At 32.4% G+C, this 14451-nt stretch overlaps 1 protein-coding gene across 7 annotated transcripts in view; it reads left to right on the top strand.

Moving 5' to 3' along the window:
* Positions 1-14451, top strand: part of LOC132752884 (piezo-type mechanosensitive ion channel component 2-like) — an 85665-nt gene that overhangs the window by 54565 nt on the left and 16649 nt on the right. For all 7 annotated transcript variants that reach the window (XM_060743291.1, XM_060743282.1, XM_060743312.1 and 4 more), the window contains 15 exons: positions 577-707; positions 1201-1248; positions 1703-1769; positions 2363-2526; positions 3096-3175; positions 6367-6450; positions 6805-6915; positions 8971-9127; positions 10471-10647; positions 10991-11062; positions 11640-11900; positions 12495-12539; positions 13301-13467; positions 13773-13931; positions 14196-14343. In XM_060743291.1, the coding sequence (XP_060599274.1) occupies positions 577-707; positions 1201-1248; positions 1703-1769; positions 2363-2526; positions 3096-3175; positions 6367-6450; positions 6805-6915; positions 8971-9127; positions 10471-10647; positions 10991-11062; positions 11640-11900; positions 12495-12539; positions 13301-13467; positions 13773-13931; positions 14196-14343 (1871 nt within the window). The remainder of the gene's footprint in view (positions 1-576; positions 708-1200; positions 1249-1702; positions 1770-2362; positions 2527-3095; positions 3176-6366; positions 6451-6804; positions 6916-8970; positions 9128-10470; positions 10648-10990; positions 11063-11639; positions 11901-12494; positions 12540-13300; positions 13468-13772; positions 13932-14195; positions 14344-14451) is intronic.

A 14451-nucleotide genomic window follows, 5' to 3' on the forward strand; every position in this document is an offset into this window, starting at 1 on the left:
TATATTATGAGGAAGTCCCCCTGCAAGGGCCATAGAGCTCAGATAACATGTATGACGTGTATAAGTTTAATTGAAATCCCATTAAAGTCAATTAAAAAAAATATATGTCTAAAACTAAACATGTTTGAGAAAAATCCAGAGTTAGCTGGGTGCTGCCATTTTCAAAAGCTTGGACTGGTTCTATATATGAGTTATAATTAGATTTTAGGATGCTTTTAAAAAAAAACATTAAATAAAGCACCTGCACAATTCAGACTGTTGTTAGGAGACGTGGCAGTCTTCTGTTCTAAATTACACTTTGGTAGAAGTATGATGTAGAAAATCAGTAAATAAATATTATAATCATTGATTAGAACTGAAGTAACAATGATGAACATAAATAGAACAATATTACCAGCTTAAATGCAAAGTCACCATGAACTTAATTCATTTGCAAGTTTTAGATACATGTAGATTATAATTAGAGGACGGAACATGAAGGCTGTGATTAAGTAATATAATTAAGACATTTATGAAGAATTCAGCAATAAAATCTGACATTAAGTAATATAATTAAGACATAAATGAATATTTCAGCAATAAGATCTGGAGACTACTACCTGTTTGAGGAGTCGGAAGATGAAGATGTGGAAGAAGAAGATGAACTTACCACACTAACTTATGGTCAAGATAAAGATGAGGATGGAGAGAATGCTGATCCAATGAAGGTAGGCGTGTCTTATGATTTAATGACAGAGGGTATGAGGTATTTCTACAGGTGTTCTTACCCTGAAAGTCTGAAACTGCTACATTTCTAGAATAGACTTGTCCAGCTTCTATTTTAGGAACTGACCATTATAATTTATGGGGATAACAGTATGAAAATGAATTTGTTCTGCCGACAGTATAGAACTTTGTCTGTCTCTAATCTGGCTGCAAAGGCAAATTTTATAAATGAGTAAAACAAATGGATAAAACAATTGATTCTGTTATGATGAATGTATATATGTTTTTGGTGTGTTCTGTTACAGAATTTTACTCATTTACAAGCATGGACCAATAACTTGTGTGCAAAATTTCAGGTGATTTGCTCACTTCATTTATTCAGAATGTTAAATTTTATATCTGTTATTTTAATCCAGTTGTTTTAGTTACCTTATAAAGGTAAAAGAATATTTTCATTAGAAATATCTGTGTAACAAATCTTGTTTATATTTGTAGTTGATAACAACAGCTATGACATCAGGGACAGATGAAGCTGTTAAACAGGTAATGCTTCTAAATGTTATTAGTACATGTACTTATATTCCTATTTCCTTCAAATATTGCTGTTCCTCTTCTTATAGTGCCATTTTCTTACATTGCTATTTTTTCTTTGTTTTACTGTTACTTTCCTGTTTTCTATTTTATATTAAAGTAACATTCATGTTTTCTTCTTTAAATTGATGTTACTTTCCTGTTTTCTTCTTTATATTTAAGTTACGTTCATGTTTTCTTCTTTAAATTGATGTTACTTGCCTGTTTTCTTCTTTATCTTTAAGTTAGTTCATGTTTTCTTCTTTATATTGTTAATTTGCTGTTATAGTCCTGTTTCCTAAATGTTATTGCTGTTACATTCCTGTTTTCATATACATTTTCCTTCCTCTGTACATTCCTGTTAGATTCCTTTCCTCCTTTTATAACCATAAGATAATGATGAATGATAAATGTTCTATGATTTCAGCATGAAGAAGGAGATGAGGCAGAAGGAGGAGAGGATCAAGTCTCCATTTGTGAAGAGGAGAAGAAAGGTAGGCAATCTGTTATTGAAAGAAAAGAAGAAGAAAAACCTTGCCTTACAAGAGGACCATTTAAATGAGAAGCAAAAATTCTGTTATTTTAAAGCCACTTGTAATATCTAAGTAGTTATTTTATACAGAAGTTATTTTACTTTGATTATGTAGTTAAATTCACAGTCTTAAATCTGATCATGGAACCAACCAGTACTTACTAATGAATGTAAGGCTCCTTGCTCAAGGAAACAATAGCCTGCCCCTGACAGGGTTTGAACCCATGAGGCAAGCAATCATTAGATTACAAGTTCAACACATTTACCACTTGACTATGTTGTCTAAGAAATTTCAAGTTAGAAAGGTATCTAGCTAGGTTAAGAAAGATTGGTTGTTCATGCCTGAAATAATGCAGAGAGGCAACTAAGGTCTTTCTCCAGATAGTCATCATATGACCTTAAAATTTTTCAGTGTGAGGAAAACCTAACCAAAAACAAAAAATGAAAACAACAACAACAAAAAGGTTGAGATGCTGTGTAGCTGTAATTAGAGTGCTACTTTGTACTATGAGTAAAAAAGTTACATATTTAACTGGTGAAATATAATATTTTCAGAGGGTGTACTTGAGAAGATAAAGAATGTTTTGAGGTTTATTGTGGCATTTTTGACAAGTTGTGCAAACTGGTTCACAGCTTTATTCAATAGAATATCTCGTAACTATAGACTGGTCGCTGCTAAAATGAAAGATGATCACATTCGTGTCAAACAACAAATTCAGGTACAGTTATATCTTATAAATTTTATGATTACAGAATGTTCTTGCAGCCACTCATTGCTTTAAATATCATCAATTATACAGTACTAAAATATTTTTAATTGCCATTGTTCTAAAATATAGGAAATAAGTAGGTTTGGTCAGTACATCTTTTACATAGTCATTTCAGGTAGGAAATTTAAGTAGCAAAGTGCTGGCTGTCCCCTATTAGTGTAATGAGCTTTTTAGAATTCTTTCAAGCTGAAGTTTGTTATGAAAGATATTGCATCTGTTGATTTCATCACTACATTTGTTAAAGCATTCAATGGTTCTTTCTTAATACACTGCATAAGTTACTGATTTTCATTCAAGTTTTAAAATTTATCTTGATGATTGGTTTCTGTCACTGTGTAACAAAATATACTTCTTGTTTTTTTCCCCAAATCTGTGAAATAACTTTTCATTGAAAAGCCTCTATATTGTTATGTTACTGTGAAATAATGCATGCCATGAGAATATTTTAAGATCTGCACATTTTAGTGTAGCACAATCCACATTCATTACTAGCAAACTGTATGTTTTTTGTTATATAGATGGAGCACAAGAATTTAATAGAAGATGTAGAGCTGCAGGAGACAAAGGCAGAAGAAGGTGCAACAGGCACTGACACAGGGTAACATTGTTTCACTTGTTTAACTCAGCACACTTGTATAGACATTAAATAATGTTGTCCTTTATAGATCATAACCACTTGTTAGTCCCCTACCGGTTTACCGGAGGGGACTTTAGGTTTACCCTCCGTCCGTCTGTCCATCAGTCCGCACTCACAGGAGAGTAATTATGTGGCTAGAGGGACAATAGGTTCTCTTAGATGTCATTCATTCCGTAATGCTTTTATGTGGCTATTTTCTTTTGCGTGGCTAAAAAGAACAATAGAGAGAACAATAGATAGGGGTGTAACAATACAGCAAAAACCGTATTGCAATATATTGCCATTTTGCTGAAGCGTAATTGCAATATATTGCAATACGTATTGTCTTGTATATGTTTTGATGTAAAGATGGAGTAACATTTATATATTATTATTATATGTATATATTTTTAGTAGAAACTTAATAAAAATGTAAGGAATAAATAGAAAGTACAGTGTCACACAATTTGATAAACAAAACTAGTCGCGTGTGACCTTTCACATCTGGGCCGCTTATGTAAATTATGCGGCCGCTTATTGACTTTTAAGTGTACTAGTTGTCGGATACTTTTATCTTACGTTGGCGCCAACAAAATTCGCCAATTAAAGATTTTATGTGAAATTTGAACAAAATTAGAAGGCAATTAATTGAAAATTATGATTTTTATAAAATACCGGTTTTCCAAAAATCGTACCGCAGTACGAAATTTATTTTTTCATATTGCAATATATCGGTATACCGGTAAACCGTTACACCCTTAACAATAGAGTAGCCACATAAATACTGTCCTGTGAGAACGTCCGTCCGTCTGTCCGTCCATCAGTCCGTCCGTCCACAAAACTGGATCCCGCGATATCGCAAAAAGTACTGAAGATATTTTAATGAAACTTGATATATGGATAGATGGCAGTATGGAGATTATGCACGTCTTTTTCTTTCTTCCTATGTTGAAAATTCTGGTTGCTATGGCAACAAATAGACTGAAAATATGGCAAATTTTACACATAACCTGGATCCCGCGATAACGCAAAAAGTACTGAAAATATTTTTATGAAACTTGATATATGGATAGATGGCAGTATGGAGATTATGCACGTTTTTTTCTTTTCTTCCTATGTTGAAAATTCTGGTTGCTATGGCAACAAATAGACTGAAAATATGGCAAATTTTACACATAACCTGGATCCAGTGATAACACAAAAAGTACTGAAAATATGTTTATGAAACTTGACATATGGGTAGATGGCAGTATGGAAATAATGCACATCCTTTTTTATCTTCCTTTGTTGAAAATTCTGGTTGCTATGGCAACACATAGACTGAATTTCAAGATTTCTGATTCTAGTTTTTAAGTTTTTTCACTATAAGTTCTTTATTTCTTAAGGTATTTTCTTCAAACTTTAAATATAAGTTACTTGTCATCAACCACATCATATGTGACAAGGTTTACAACTCTAGCACAAAATTTATCAGAATTACCTCCCTTGAACTTAAAATTTTCATGAAAAAAACATTGTTTTTTTAATAACTTCTTTTTCTGAATGTATCTACTTCAAACTTCATGTAAATGTTTCTTATTGTCACTCAACATTTGTGAGTGTTCAATACTCTAGCAAGACTATTTCCAGAATTATGCCCCTTTTGAACTTTGACTTTTTTTTGAGAAATTGGTAATTTTTACTCCAACTTCTTCAATCATGATAGGATTTTAAAAATGTTATATTTTGATAACAGGGATGTTTAAAAAATAACTTTAGAGTGTCCTTCAGTCCGTCTGTCTGTACATAAAAACTGTTTCCTGTGATCACTTTTAAAGAACTTTTTCAACAAATTTACTTAAAATAGGAACCTAAGTGAATGGCCAATGGCCCTTCAGAATGTTGCTTGGGCTCTTACCGGTAGGGGACTTATGGATTGCTTGCAATACTGTGATAATTGCTTGTTTAAAAATGTCCTTGTATAGACCATGATCTCTTTTTAAAATTTTAAACAGTGTTCTTTTGTATAAACCATAATCTCTTGTTTAACAATGTTCTCTTGTATAGGCCATAATCTCTTGTTTAACAATGTTCTCTTGTATAAACCATGTTTTCATGTTTAACAATGTCCTCTTGTATAGACCATAATCTCTTGTTTTAGAATGTTCTCTTGTTTAGTCCATGATCTCTTGTTTAACAATGTCCTCTTGTATAGACCATGATCTCTTGTTTAACAATGTCCTCTTGTATAGACCATGATCTCTTGTTTAACAATGTTCTCTTGTATAAGCTATTTTCTCTTGTTTAACAATGTCCTCTTTATAGACCATGATCTCTGTTTGTACAATGTCCTCTTGTAAAGACCATGATCTTTTGTTTAACAATGTCCTCTTGTGCTGATCATGATATCTTGTTTAACATTGTTCTCTTGTATAGACCATGTTCTCTTGTATAGACCATGATCTCTTGTTTAACAGTGTTCTCTTGTATAGGCCATTATCTCTTGTTTAACAGTGTTCTCTTGTATAGGCCATTATCTCTTGTTTAACTATGTTCTCTTGTGTAGACCATGATCTTTTGTTTAACAATGTTCTCTTGTATAGACCTTTTTCTCTGGTTTTCTCTTGTATAGTCCATGAACCTTATTTTAAAATGTTCTCTTGTTTAGTCCATGATCTTTTGTATAGACCATGATCTCTTGTTTAACAATGTTCTCTTGTATAGATCATGATCTCTTGTTTAACAATATCCTCTTGTATAGGCCATGATCTCTTGTTTTACTATGTTCTCTTGTATAGACCATGATCTCTTGTTTAACAATGTCCTCTTGTATAGGCCATGATCTCTTGTTTTACTATGTTCTCTTGTATAGACCATGATCTCTTGTTTAACAATGTCCTCTTGTATAGACCATAATCTCTTGTTTAACAATATCCTCTTGTATAGGCCATGATCTCTTGTTTAACAATGTCCTCTTGTATAGACCATGATCTCTTGTTTAACAATGTTCTCTTGTATAGACCATGATCTCTTGTTTAACAATGTTCTCTTGTATAGACCATGATCTCTTGTTTAACAATGTTCTCTTGTATAGACCATGATCTCTTGTTTAACAATGTTCTCTTGTATAGACCATGATCTCTTGTTTAACAATGTTCTCTTGTATAGACCATGTTCTTTTGTATACTATATAGTGGTGCTGGAGATGAAGAGATAGTGGTTGTAACAACAGAACCTGTCCAACAAGGTGCTATAGTACCTCAGAAAAGTGAACTCAGGTATAACTTTTCTATTCTTGTATTTCAACTTATTCCATTTGTTTGAACTTTGTTAATGTAGTTTGATAATTAAAGTATTTCACCTATCAAAAACTGATCATATTGAAGGTTGCCTACGTTTCTAGTCAGATATGATATTCCTAGCATAAGCAAAGATTTAACTAGTGTTTCATCTGGTCAATTTCATGATTACTTAATATTTAAATTGCACAAAAAGTGCTGAGTTAAGTTTATCTTGGCTGTATTATCTGTAAAGCATGACATTAATAGTACATTCCTAAGCTACAGGCATGTCAAACATCTAGAAATTTACTTTGTGTTACCTTATTTTAACATTATGCAACATTATTTCAGTTTATCTGGCATTGACCTTGACAAGTTTGATGAAACTGAGGAAGAATTTGAGAAAAATCAGCCGTGTATATATCGACTGATTGTTGCCACATACTTTGCTATTATTGCAAGGTAAGCAACAGTTCAAAAGTTACTAGCTTTGTTTATTAGCTTTGTATACATGTTAACATATTGATATAAAAGTTAAAAATATTGTATAAAATTTAAGATATTGCTTAGATATTGGTATGAAAGTGAAGATGTTAATATAAAATTAAGAACTTGGTATTAAAGTTAAAGCCTTTTTACAAAAGCTATATACTTGGTATTATGATGTTATGTTTTACATTACTGTTTTTTTAAAATATACTTTAGTTTAAATATAATCATAATTGATTTCATATTTGATAATATCAAAAATTGTTAATCTCACACATTTTTGTTGACTGTGTTTATTATACATGAGTAAAAACTTAAAAACTTTGTTTATGATTTAAAAGCCACAAAAGTTAAAGATATTTATATAAAAAGTAAAAAATATTGTTAGAAAAGTTAAGCTATTGATTTAGGTTGAAAGCTTGGTTTAAAGGTTAAGATATTATTATGAAAGTATAGATATTGATATAAAGCTAAATGCTTGGTATTAAAGTTAAGAGCTTGGTACAAATGTTATTAACTTGGTATAATATTACAGTATTGTATTACAGTAAAGGTAAATGACAACTAAGTTAAAATATTATCATGATTGCTTTCATATTTGATTACAAATTGTTTATTCTAAACTAATTTATTTTATACATTATTTTATTTGTTCATACAAACATGTTTATTAGTCCCCTACCGGTTTACCGGAGGGGACTTTAGGTTTACCCTCCGTCCGTCTGTCCGTCTGTCCGTCCGTCCGTCCGTCAGTCCGTCCGTCTGTCCGTCCGTCAGTCCGTCCGTCCACAAAACTGGATCCCGCGATAACGCAAAAAGTAATGAAAATATTTTAATGAAACTTGATATATGGATAGATGGCAGTATGGAGGTTATGCACGTCTTTTTCTTTTCTTCCTATGTTGAAAATTCTGGTTGCTATGGCAACAAATAGACTGAAAATATGACAAATTTTACACATAAACTGGATCCCGCGATAACGCAAAAAGTACTGAAAATATTTTTATGAAACTTGATATATGGATAGATGACAGTATGGAGATTATGCACGTCATTTTCTTTTCTTCCTATGTTGAAAATTCTGGTTGCTATGGCAACAAATAGACTGAAAATATGGCAAATTTTACACATAACCTGGATCCAGTGATAACACAAAAAGTACTGAAAATATGTTTATGAAACTTGACATATGGGTAGATGGCAGTATGGAAATTATGCACATCCTTTTCTTATCTTCCTATGTTGAAAATTCTGGTTGCTATGGCAACAAATAGACTGAATTTCAAGATTTCTTATTCTAGTTTTTAAGTTTTTTCACTATAAGTTCTTTATTTCTTAAGGTATTTTCTTCAAACTTTAAATATAAGTTGCTTGTCATCAACTTTATCATATGTGGCAAGGTTTACAACTCTAGTACAAAATTTATCAGAATTACCTCCCTTGAACTTAAAATTTTCATGAAAAAAAAACATTGTTTTTTTTAATAACTTCTTTTTCTAAATGTATCTACTTCAAACTTCATATAAATGTTTCTTATTGTCACTCAACATTTGTGAGTGTTCAATACTCTAGCAAGACTATTTCCAGAATTATGCCCCTTTTTGAACTTAGACTTTTTTTTGAGAAATTGGTAATTTTTACTCCAACTTCTTCAATCATGATAGGATTTTAAAAATGATATATTTTGATAACAGGGATGTTTAAAAAATAACTTTAGAGTGTCCTTCAGTCCGTCTGTCTGTACATAAAAACTGTTTCCTGTGATCACTTTTAAAGAACTTTTTCAACAAATTAACTTAAAATAGGAACATAAGTGAATGGCCCTTCAGAATGTTGCTTGGGCTCTTACCGGTAGGGGACTTATGGATTGCTTGCAATACTATGATAATTGCTTGTTATACATGGGTATATAAGTTATAAACATATCACCATAAACACTAGAACAAAGAATGTTCATATACTATATTACATTTCTTGTATTTCTCTAACTGTTTGTTATAAGTCAATATTATATGAATATGTTTACAGATCTGAAGTAGTGTGTTATTTCCTGATGATTTTGAACCACATCTTATCTGCCAGTATCCTGTCCCTCCCTCTACCAATGTTTGTCTTCCTGTGGGGTATGCTGTCTGTCCCTAGACCTACAAAGATGTTTTGGATTACTGTAATCACATATACCGAGGTAACATGCTTCATTATTATTGACAAATTAAAATCATAGTGTTACTTTTATATTTTTATAGTCCGATATAGTTTTGGCATTTTCTGTCTGTATTTTATCCATCTCCAAACACTGTAGAATAGTCTTGTGACTTAGAAAATGGGTGCTGACAGCAAATGGTAGATGGCAGCAAATCTTTTTAGCAATACTGGTTTCCTAGCAGTTTCCGTCCCCTAGCAGTTTTCCGGTCGTTAATCATAAATTTTCGTCCAGTACAGTCTATTTTTACCAGTAAGGCATCCACATTACTTCATCAATCAGAGAGACATTTGTTTTCTATGCTTAACGGCATTTAAAATAGAACAAAAATTTAAATGTATGAAGTTTTGCATGCTATTTAAAGTAACAGAAGAGGACTTGCTACTTTCAAAAATAAGCAACACCTGGGGAATTCTAGTTTGAATATCCTTGCGCAATAACTAAGACCCTGACATTTTAGGTAAATCCATACTTCTGAAAATATTTTTGCAGACCGCACGGAAAAGGTTGGGAAGTTTTGTTTGTCTGATTAAATTATCTTAACATCGTTTATGGTACTGAATTATATTCAAAATAAAAAGGATGGAAAACTGCTATGAATTTTTGAATAAAGGTGAAAAAAGGTGTTACATTTCAGGCATGTATTCAAATTGAAAAGTAAAATGAAAGTGCAACATTAAACACATGGCAATGCTGGACAGGTACCTAACTTTGTCCTGTCAAAGTTTTGTACCCCTCCGTAGACTTATGTTTATTTTATTTGTTAAAAAGTGCGATTTGTGGCCGGAAATTGCTATGAAACCAGTAGAGCACAATTGAGAGAATACAATCTGTTGTAAAATTAGAATATATTTGTTGGAATTCCCACCTAAAATCTGTTTCATCATTCAAGTAGACTTTAAAGAGACATATCTAGAAAACTGTCAATAGTATGTAGATAAATTTTGCTCCAAATGTCAATGATATGATTAGAATCGGCTAGGCCATAGTCTAAAACCAGAGAGTTATGGTCCTTTTAAGATGAATTATTGGAAAGTACATGTATATAACAATTTAAATCATTAAAGTTTTAAATCTCCCAACAACTATTTTGCTCAGTTCTTTCAAATACTTGACTACTAGCTATATTTGGAATTTAGAAAAGATATTTACAGTATGAATTCATGATCGAATTTTGGAATAATAACCCATTCATTTTACGTATTTTGATAAGATGTGTACATACAAAAGTTATTCCTCAGCTTTGAAAAGGTTAATACATTTATAAATTCAAGAAGTATAAATTCAAGAAGTGATCTGTCTAATTATCATAAACTATGTTTCAGGCTGTGATTGTGGTAAAGTACCTGTTTCAATTTGGATTTTTCCCGTGGAACATGAAAGTTGCACAAACAGATCCATTCTGGCCACCAAATATTATAGGTATACAACAAAAAGACAACTTTGCTGTCATGGACCTCATATTATTGTTAGCCTTGTTCATCCATAGAACCATTCTAAAGGTGAGTTTGATGATTTTATATGCTCATTAACTTCAGTACTAATAAAGCCATACCTTTGATACAACATATTTGGATACTCCTTGATGAGTTCTACTTGTCACACTGATTTTGAGGTCAAAAGGTCAAGGTTACTGACCTGTAAAAGGTAATATGTAAAGGTCAATATTATCAGAAACTATTAAAGCTGTTCACTCGAAACATGGGTTTTCTTAAACGTTATCATCACATGATGCAGTATCTAAAAGGGCAGGGAAATATTTGTTGAATATCTATCTAAACAGGTTTTCGGAATAATGTTCCCTTTTATGATATTATTTAAATTTCGTATGGATTATATTTACAGAGATATGGATTATGGAGAGATGAAGCGGAAGATTCTCAATCAACTAAGTCAAGTTCAAAAGCTTCCATAGAAGTAAGTATTTCTTTCTCAAATTATTATTTTTTATTGTCCAATGATAATGGATGCATTTAAATATAAATGGTTATTTTTTTTTTGAAGCAATATCATTAAAATAGGACACAATTTCATTATCTTTTATATATGTACATGGAGGTCTTAGGCACCAAAGTATCACATTGAAAATTCCACTGTTATAATACATTTGCAGATGATACTAAATACAGAATATCACCATTTCTATGCCATTCTTGTGGTGGGTGGTTGGGTATATAGATGTTCCCTTGTCTGCCCGTCTCGCGCTCACCCTGTCCACAGACTGACAAAACAGTGGAATGTATGGACATGTAACTAGCTCATGTTTGGAATATTAAATAATGATCAAGCTGGTGCCAGAAGAGGTGAATGGCAACTGGTATTTATAAAATTAATATTCGGGTTTTTATATATTAATTCAAAAATGCTTAACAGACATCTGTCACATTAAGAGAAAAAAGTTGCATGCTCAACCAACCAAGGGCCCCATATACTCAAGTTTATGGTTCATGTAGTTTTATATAGATTCATTTGTAGATGTCATTAATTATTACAGGAGTCAGGAAAGGAAGAAGATGAGACAAAGGAAGAAAATGTAACTGAGACCAGTGCTGCCCTAGAATCACAGGAGGTAGAACAAAGTACAGAGAAAAAATCCACGCCCCTCAAGAGTGTGTTCAGTCCATTCACGAACTTCTACAAGCAACTAACCTGCCCAGATTACAGTGCTACCACTGATGTATATGCCCCAATGTTTGTCTGTGACTTTATCAACTTTCTCATCATAGTGTTTGGTTACCAAGCGTTTGGACCATCAGTAAGTTGTCCACTTAGAATTATTTGAGCCGTGTCACGACAAAACCAAGATAATGGGTTTGCGACCAGCATGGATCCAGACCAGTGCGCAGTCTGATCAGGATCCATGCTGTTCGCTTGCCAACTCTATAACAAGTAGAGAAACTGATAGCGAACAGCATGGATCCATGCGGATGCGCAGGCTGGTCTGGATCCATGCTGGTCACAAACCCATTATGTTGGTTTTGTCGTGACACGGCTCATTGTACATCGTTATGTTCTCAGGTAATCTAGACAAACAGATTATAGTCTTTTCCTGATTCACGTAGTAAATATGTAGATTACTGTCTTAAAAAAAGATGAAAATACATAAATGAAATTCCATCTTTTGAATACTAGCTAATGAAACCTTTGGTTTGCTGGCTCCTGCCTGAAATAATGCAGGGAGGGTCACTTAACATCTTTCTCCAGTAGGTAAGATGGGAATTTGCTGTTTCAGTGTGATTTAAAACCTAATAAATAAAAAACAATATCTTTATTTTATATAAATAAATTGGAAAAAAGATCTATAAATTGGTAGCATTGTAATAAAATATTTCACTTTGTATTATTTCAGCAAACAGCTGGAGGTGATGTCACATCCTATATATCAGATAACAGGGTAAAATTATTTCTACTATCTCACTTAACATTAAAACACTGTCATCATTGAGTACTCAATAAGTCATGTATGTAAATTTTTCTGAAACTTACACTTCTTGTGGCTGAGGGGCTGCCTTAAGTAGTTGAGGCATAAGAATTGCAGCCACTGTTCATTCCTAGGTGATCATAAGAGGCAACTAAATGGTTTTGAATAACTGGGGTCTATGCATCTCCTAGCTCCAGCCGGTAAGGTGGTTTAGACCCCTGATGTTGCTTTGAAGTTTGTAACAACCAAGGTTAGCCAAAATCATGTTACCTATTTCAGCGCCATATGACATGACCTATACTGTGTTAGTGGGCCAGAAAACCAAACAAACATCTGAAATTTACAAACCATGTCTCTTAAATTTCTGTGATTGATAATTCCTCACATTCAAATTCCAGAGATTTATCTTAAACAGGGTATTATACTGAGCTGTTGGATTGTATTCTACATGTTTTTAGTGGCAAAGATCAAAGTGACCTTTACCTTTAAAACTAAATTTAGAGAATATTTTATCGTCCTGTTGAACAATTAATTTTTGTTAGAATGTGTGTTGAGTGTTTATTAACTTTGCTTATAGTATTTAATGAAAATATTCACAATATTTGTTTGCATGTTAAATAAGTACATACTACAAGTGTTAAGAAAGTTTGATTGTGCTACAGTCCCCTTTATATCATTGTGATAGAACATGTATGTTGTTAATTTAATCTGTTTATGTATTGTGTATATTTTAGATTCCTGTTCCATTCTTGATCATGCTGTTAGCTCAGTTTATACTGATCATTATTGACCGGGCCCTCTACCTGCGGAAGAATGTTCTCGGAAAGTTCATTTTCCAGATCCTGCTCGTCGTACTTCTCCATATCTGGATGTTCTTCATACTACCTTACTCTACTAACAAGTATGGACGTTTGTTATCAATTATTTGCTACCATTATAAATGTAAAATTATGTTAGTACACAAGAAACATGGCTATAGATGATATATTCATGACTAATCAGCATGGAATTGTAGTCTTTCAAATGAAATTTTCAATTGTTATTGACATTAGAGCTATAATTTTAAAGAAATATTGTTAATGAAGACTAAATGTGCATTAAGTCCCAACATTTCAAGTCTTTCTTTTTATAGATTTCAAGATATGATTGAATAAGTGCACTTAAAAGATTTACCGGTATTCAAATTATGACATATTTTTATTACAGGCCTTTCTTCAGTAACAGACCAGCACAGTTATGGTACTTTATTAAGTGTGTCTATTTTGCCTTGTCTGCATATCAGATCAGGTCGGCGTACCCTACTAGAATTCTGGGCAATTTCCTCACCAAGAAATACAACTATATTAATCTATTCCTCTTTAAAGGGTATGATATAATCAATGTACATATATATTTTTTATCTCTTAAAAACAAGATATAGTCTGGTAATGCAAAATAAAGTTTCTATGACCTAAAGGTTTAAACGTTAACCACTTTGGACCAAAAGTGATTTGCCACCAGTATAGAGCATCTTTTTAAAAATATTTACTTCGATGGAGTTTGCTGTTCATGTCAGTATTTTTATTGTTGGAGAAATATGGGGACTTGTTACTATTGGTGTATAAACTTTGAATTTTCATGACATTTCAGATTTTTGGCAATACCATTCCTGCTTGAGTTACGTACATTGATGGACTGGATGTGGACAAACACGACAATGGCAATTGGTAGCTGGTTGCAAATGGAAGACATTTATGCTAATATCTACATACTCAAATGTTACAGGGTTATTGAGAAGGTAAACTGCATGTTTTACAATAAACTGTTGAATCATGATGAAGTACACAAGAGATGGTGAAAAAATATTCTACCATCTCACAATATGACATGTCATGTGACATAGGAT

The sequence above is a fragment of the Ruditapes philippinarum genome, unplaced genomic scaffold (genome assembly GCF_026571515.1).
Source record: "Ruditapes philippinarum isolate M1 unplaced genomic scaffold, ASM2657151v2 ctg306_1_1_1_1, whole genome shotgun sequence".
In the NCBI taxonomy this organism is placed as follows: Eukaryota; Metazoa; Mollusca; class Bivalvia; order Venerida; family Veneridae; genus Ruditapes; species Ruditapes philippinarum.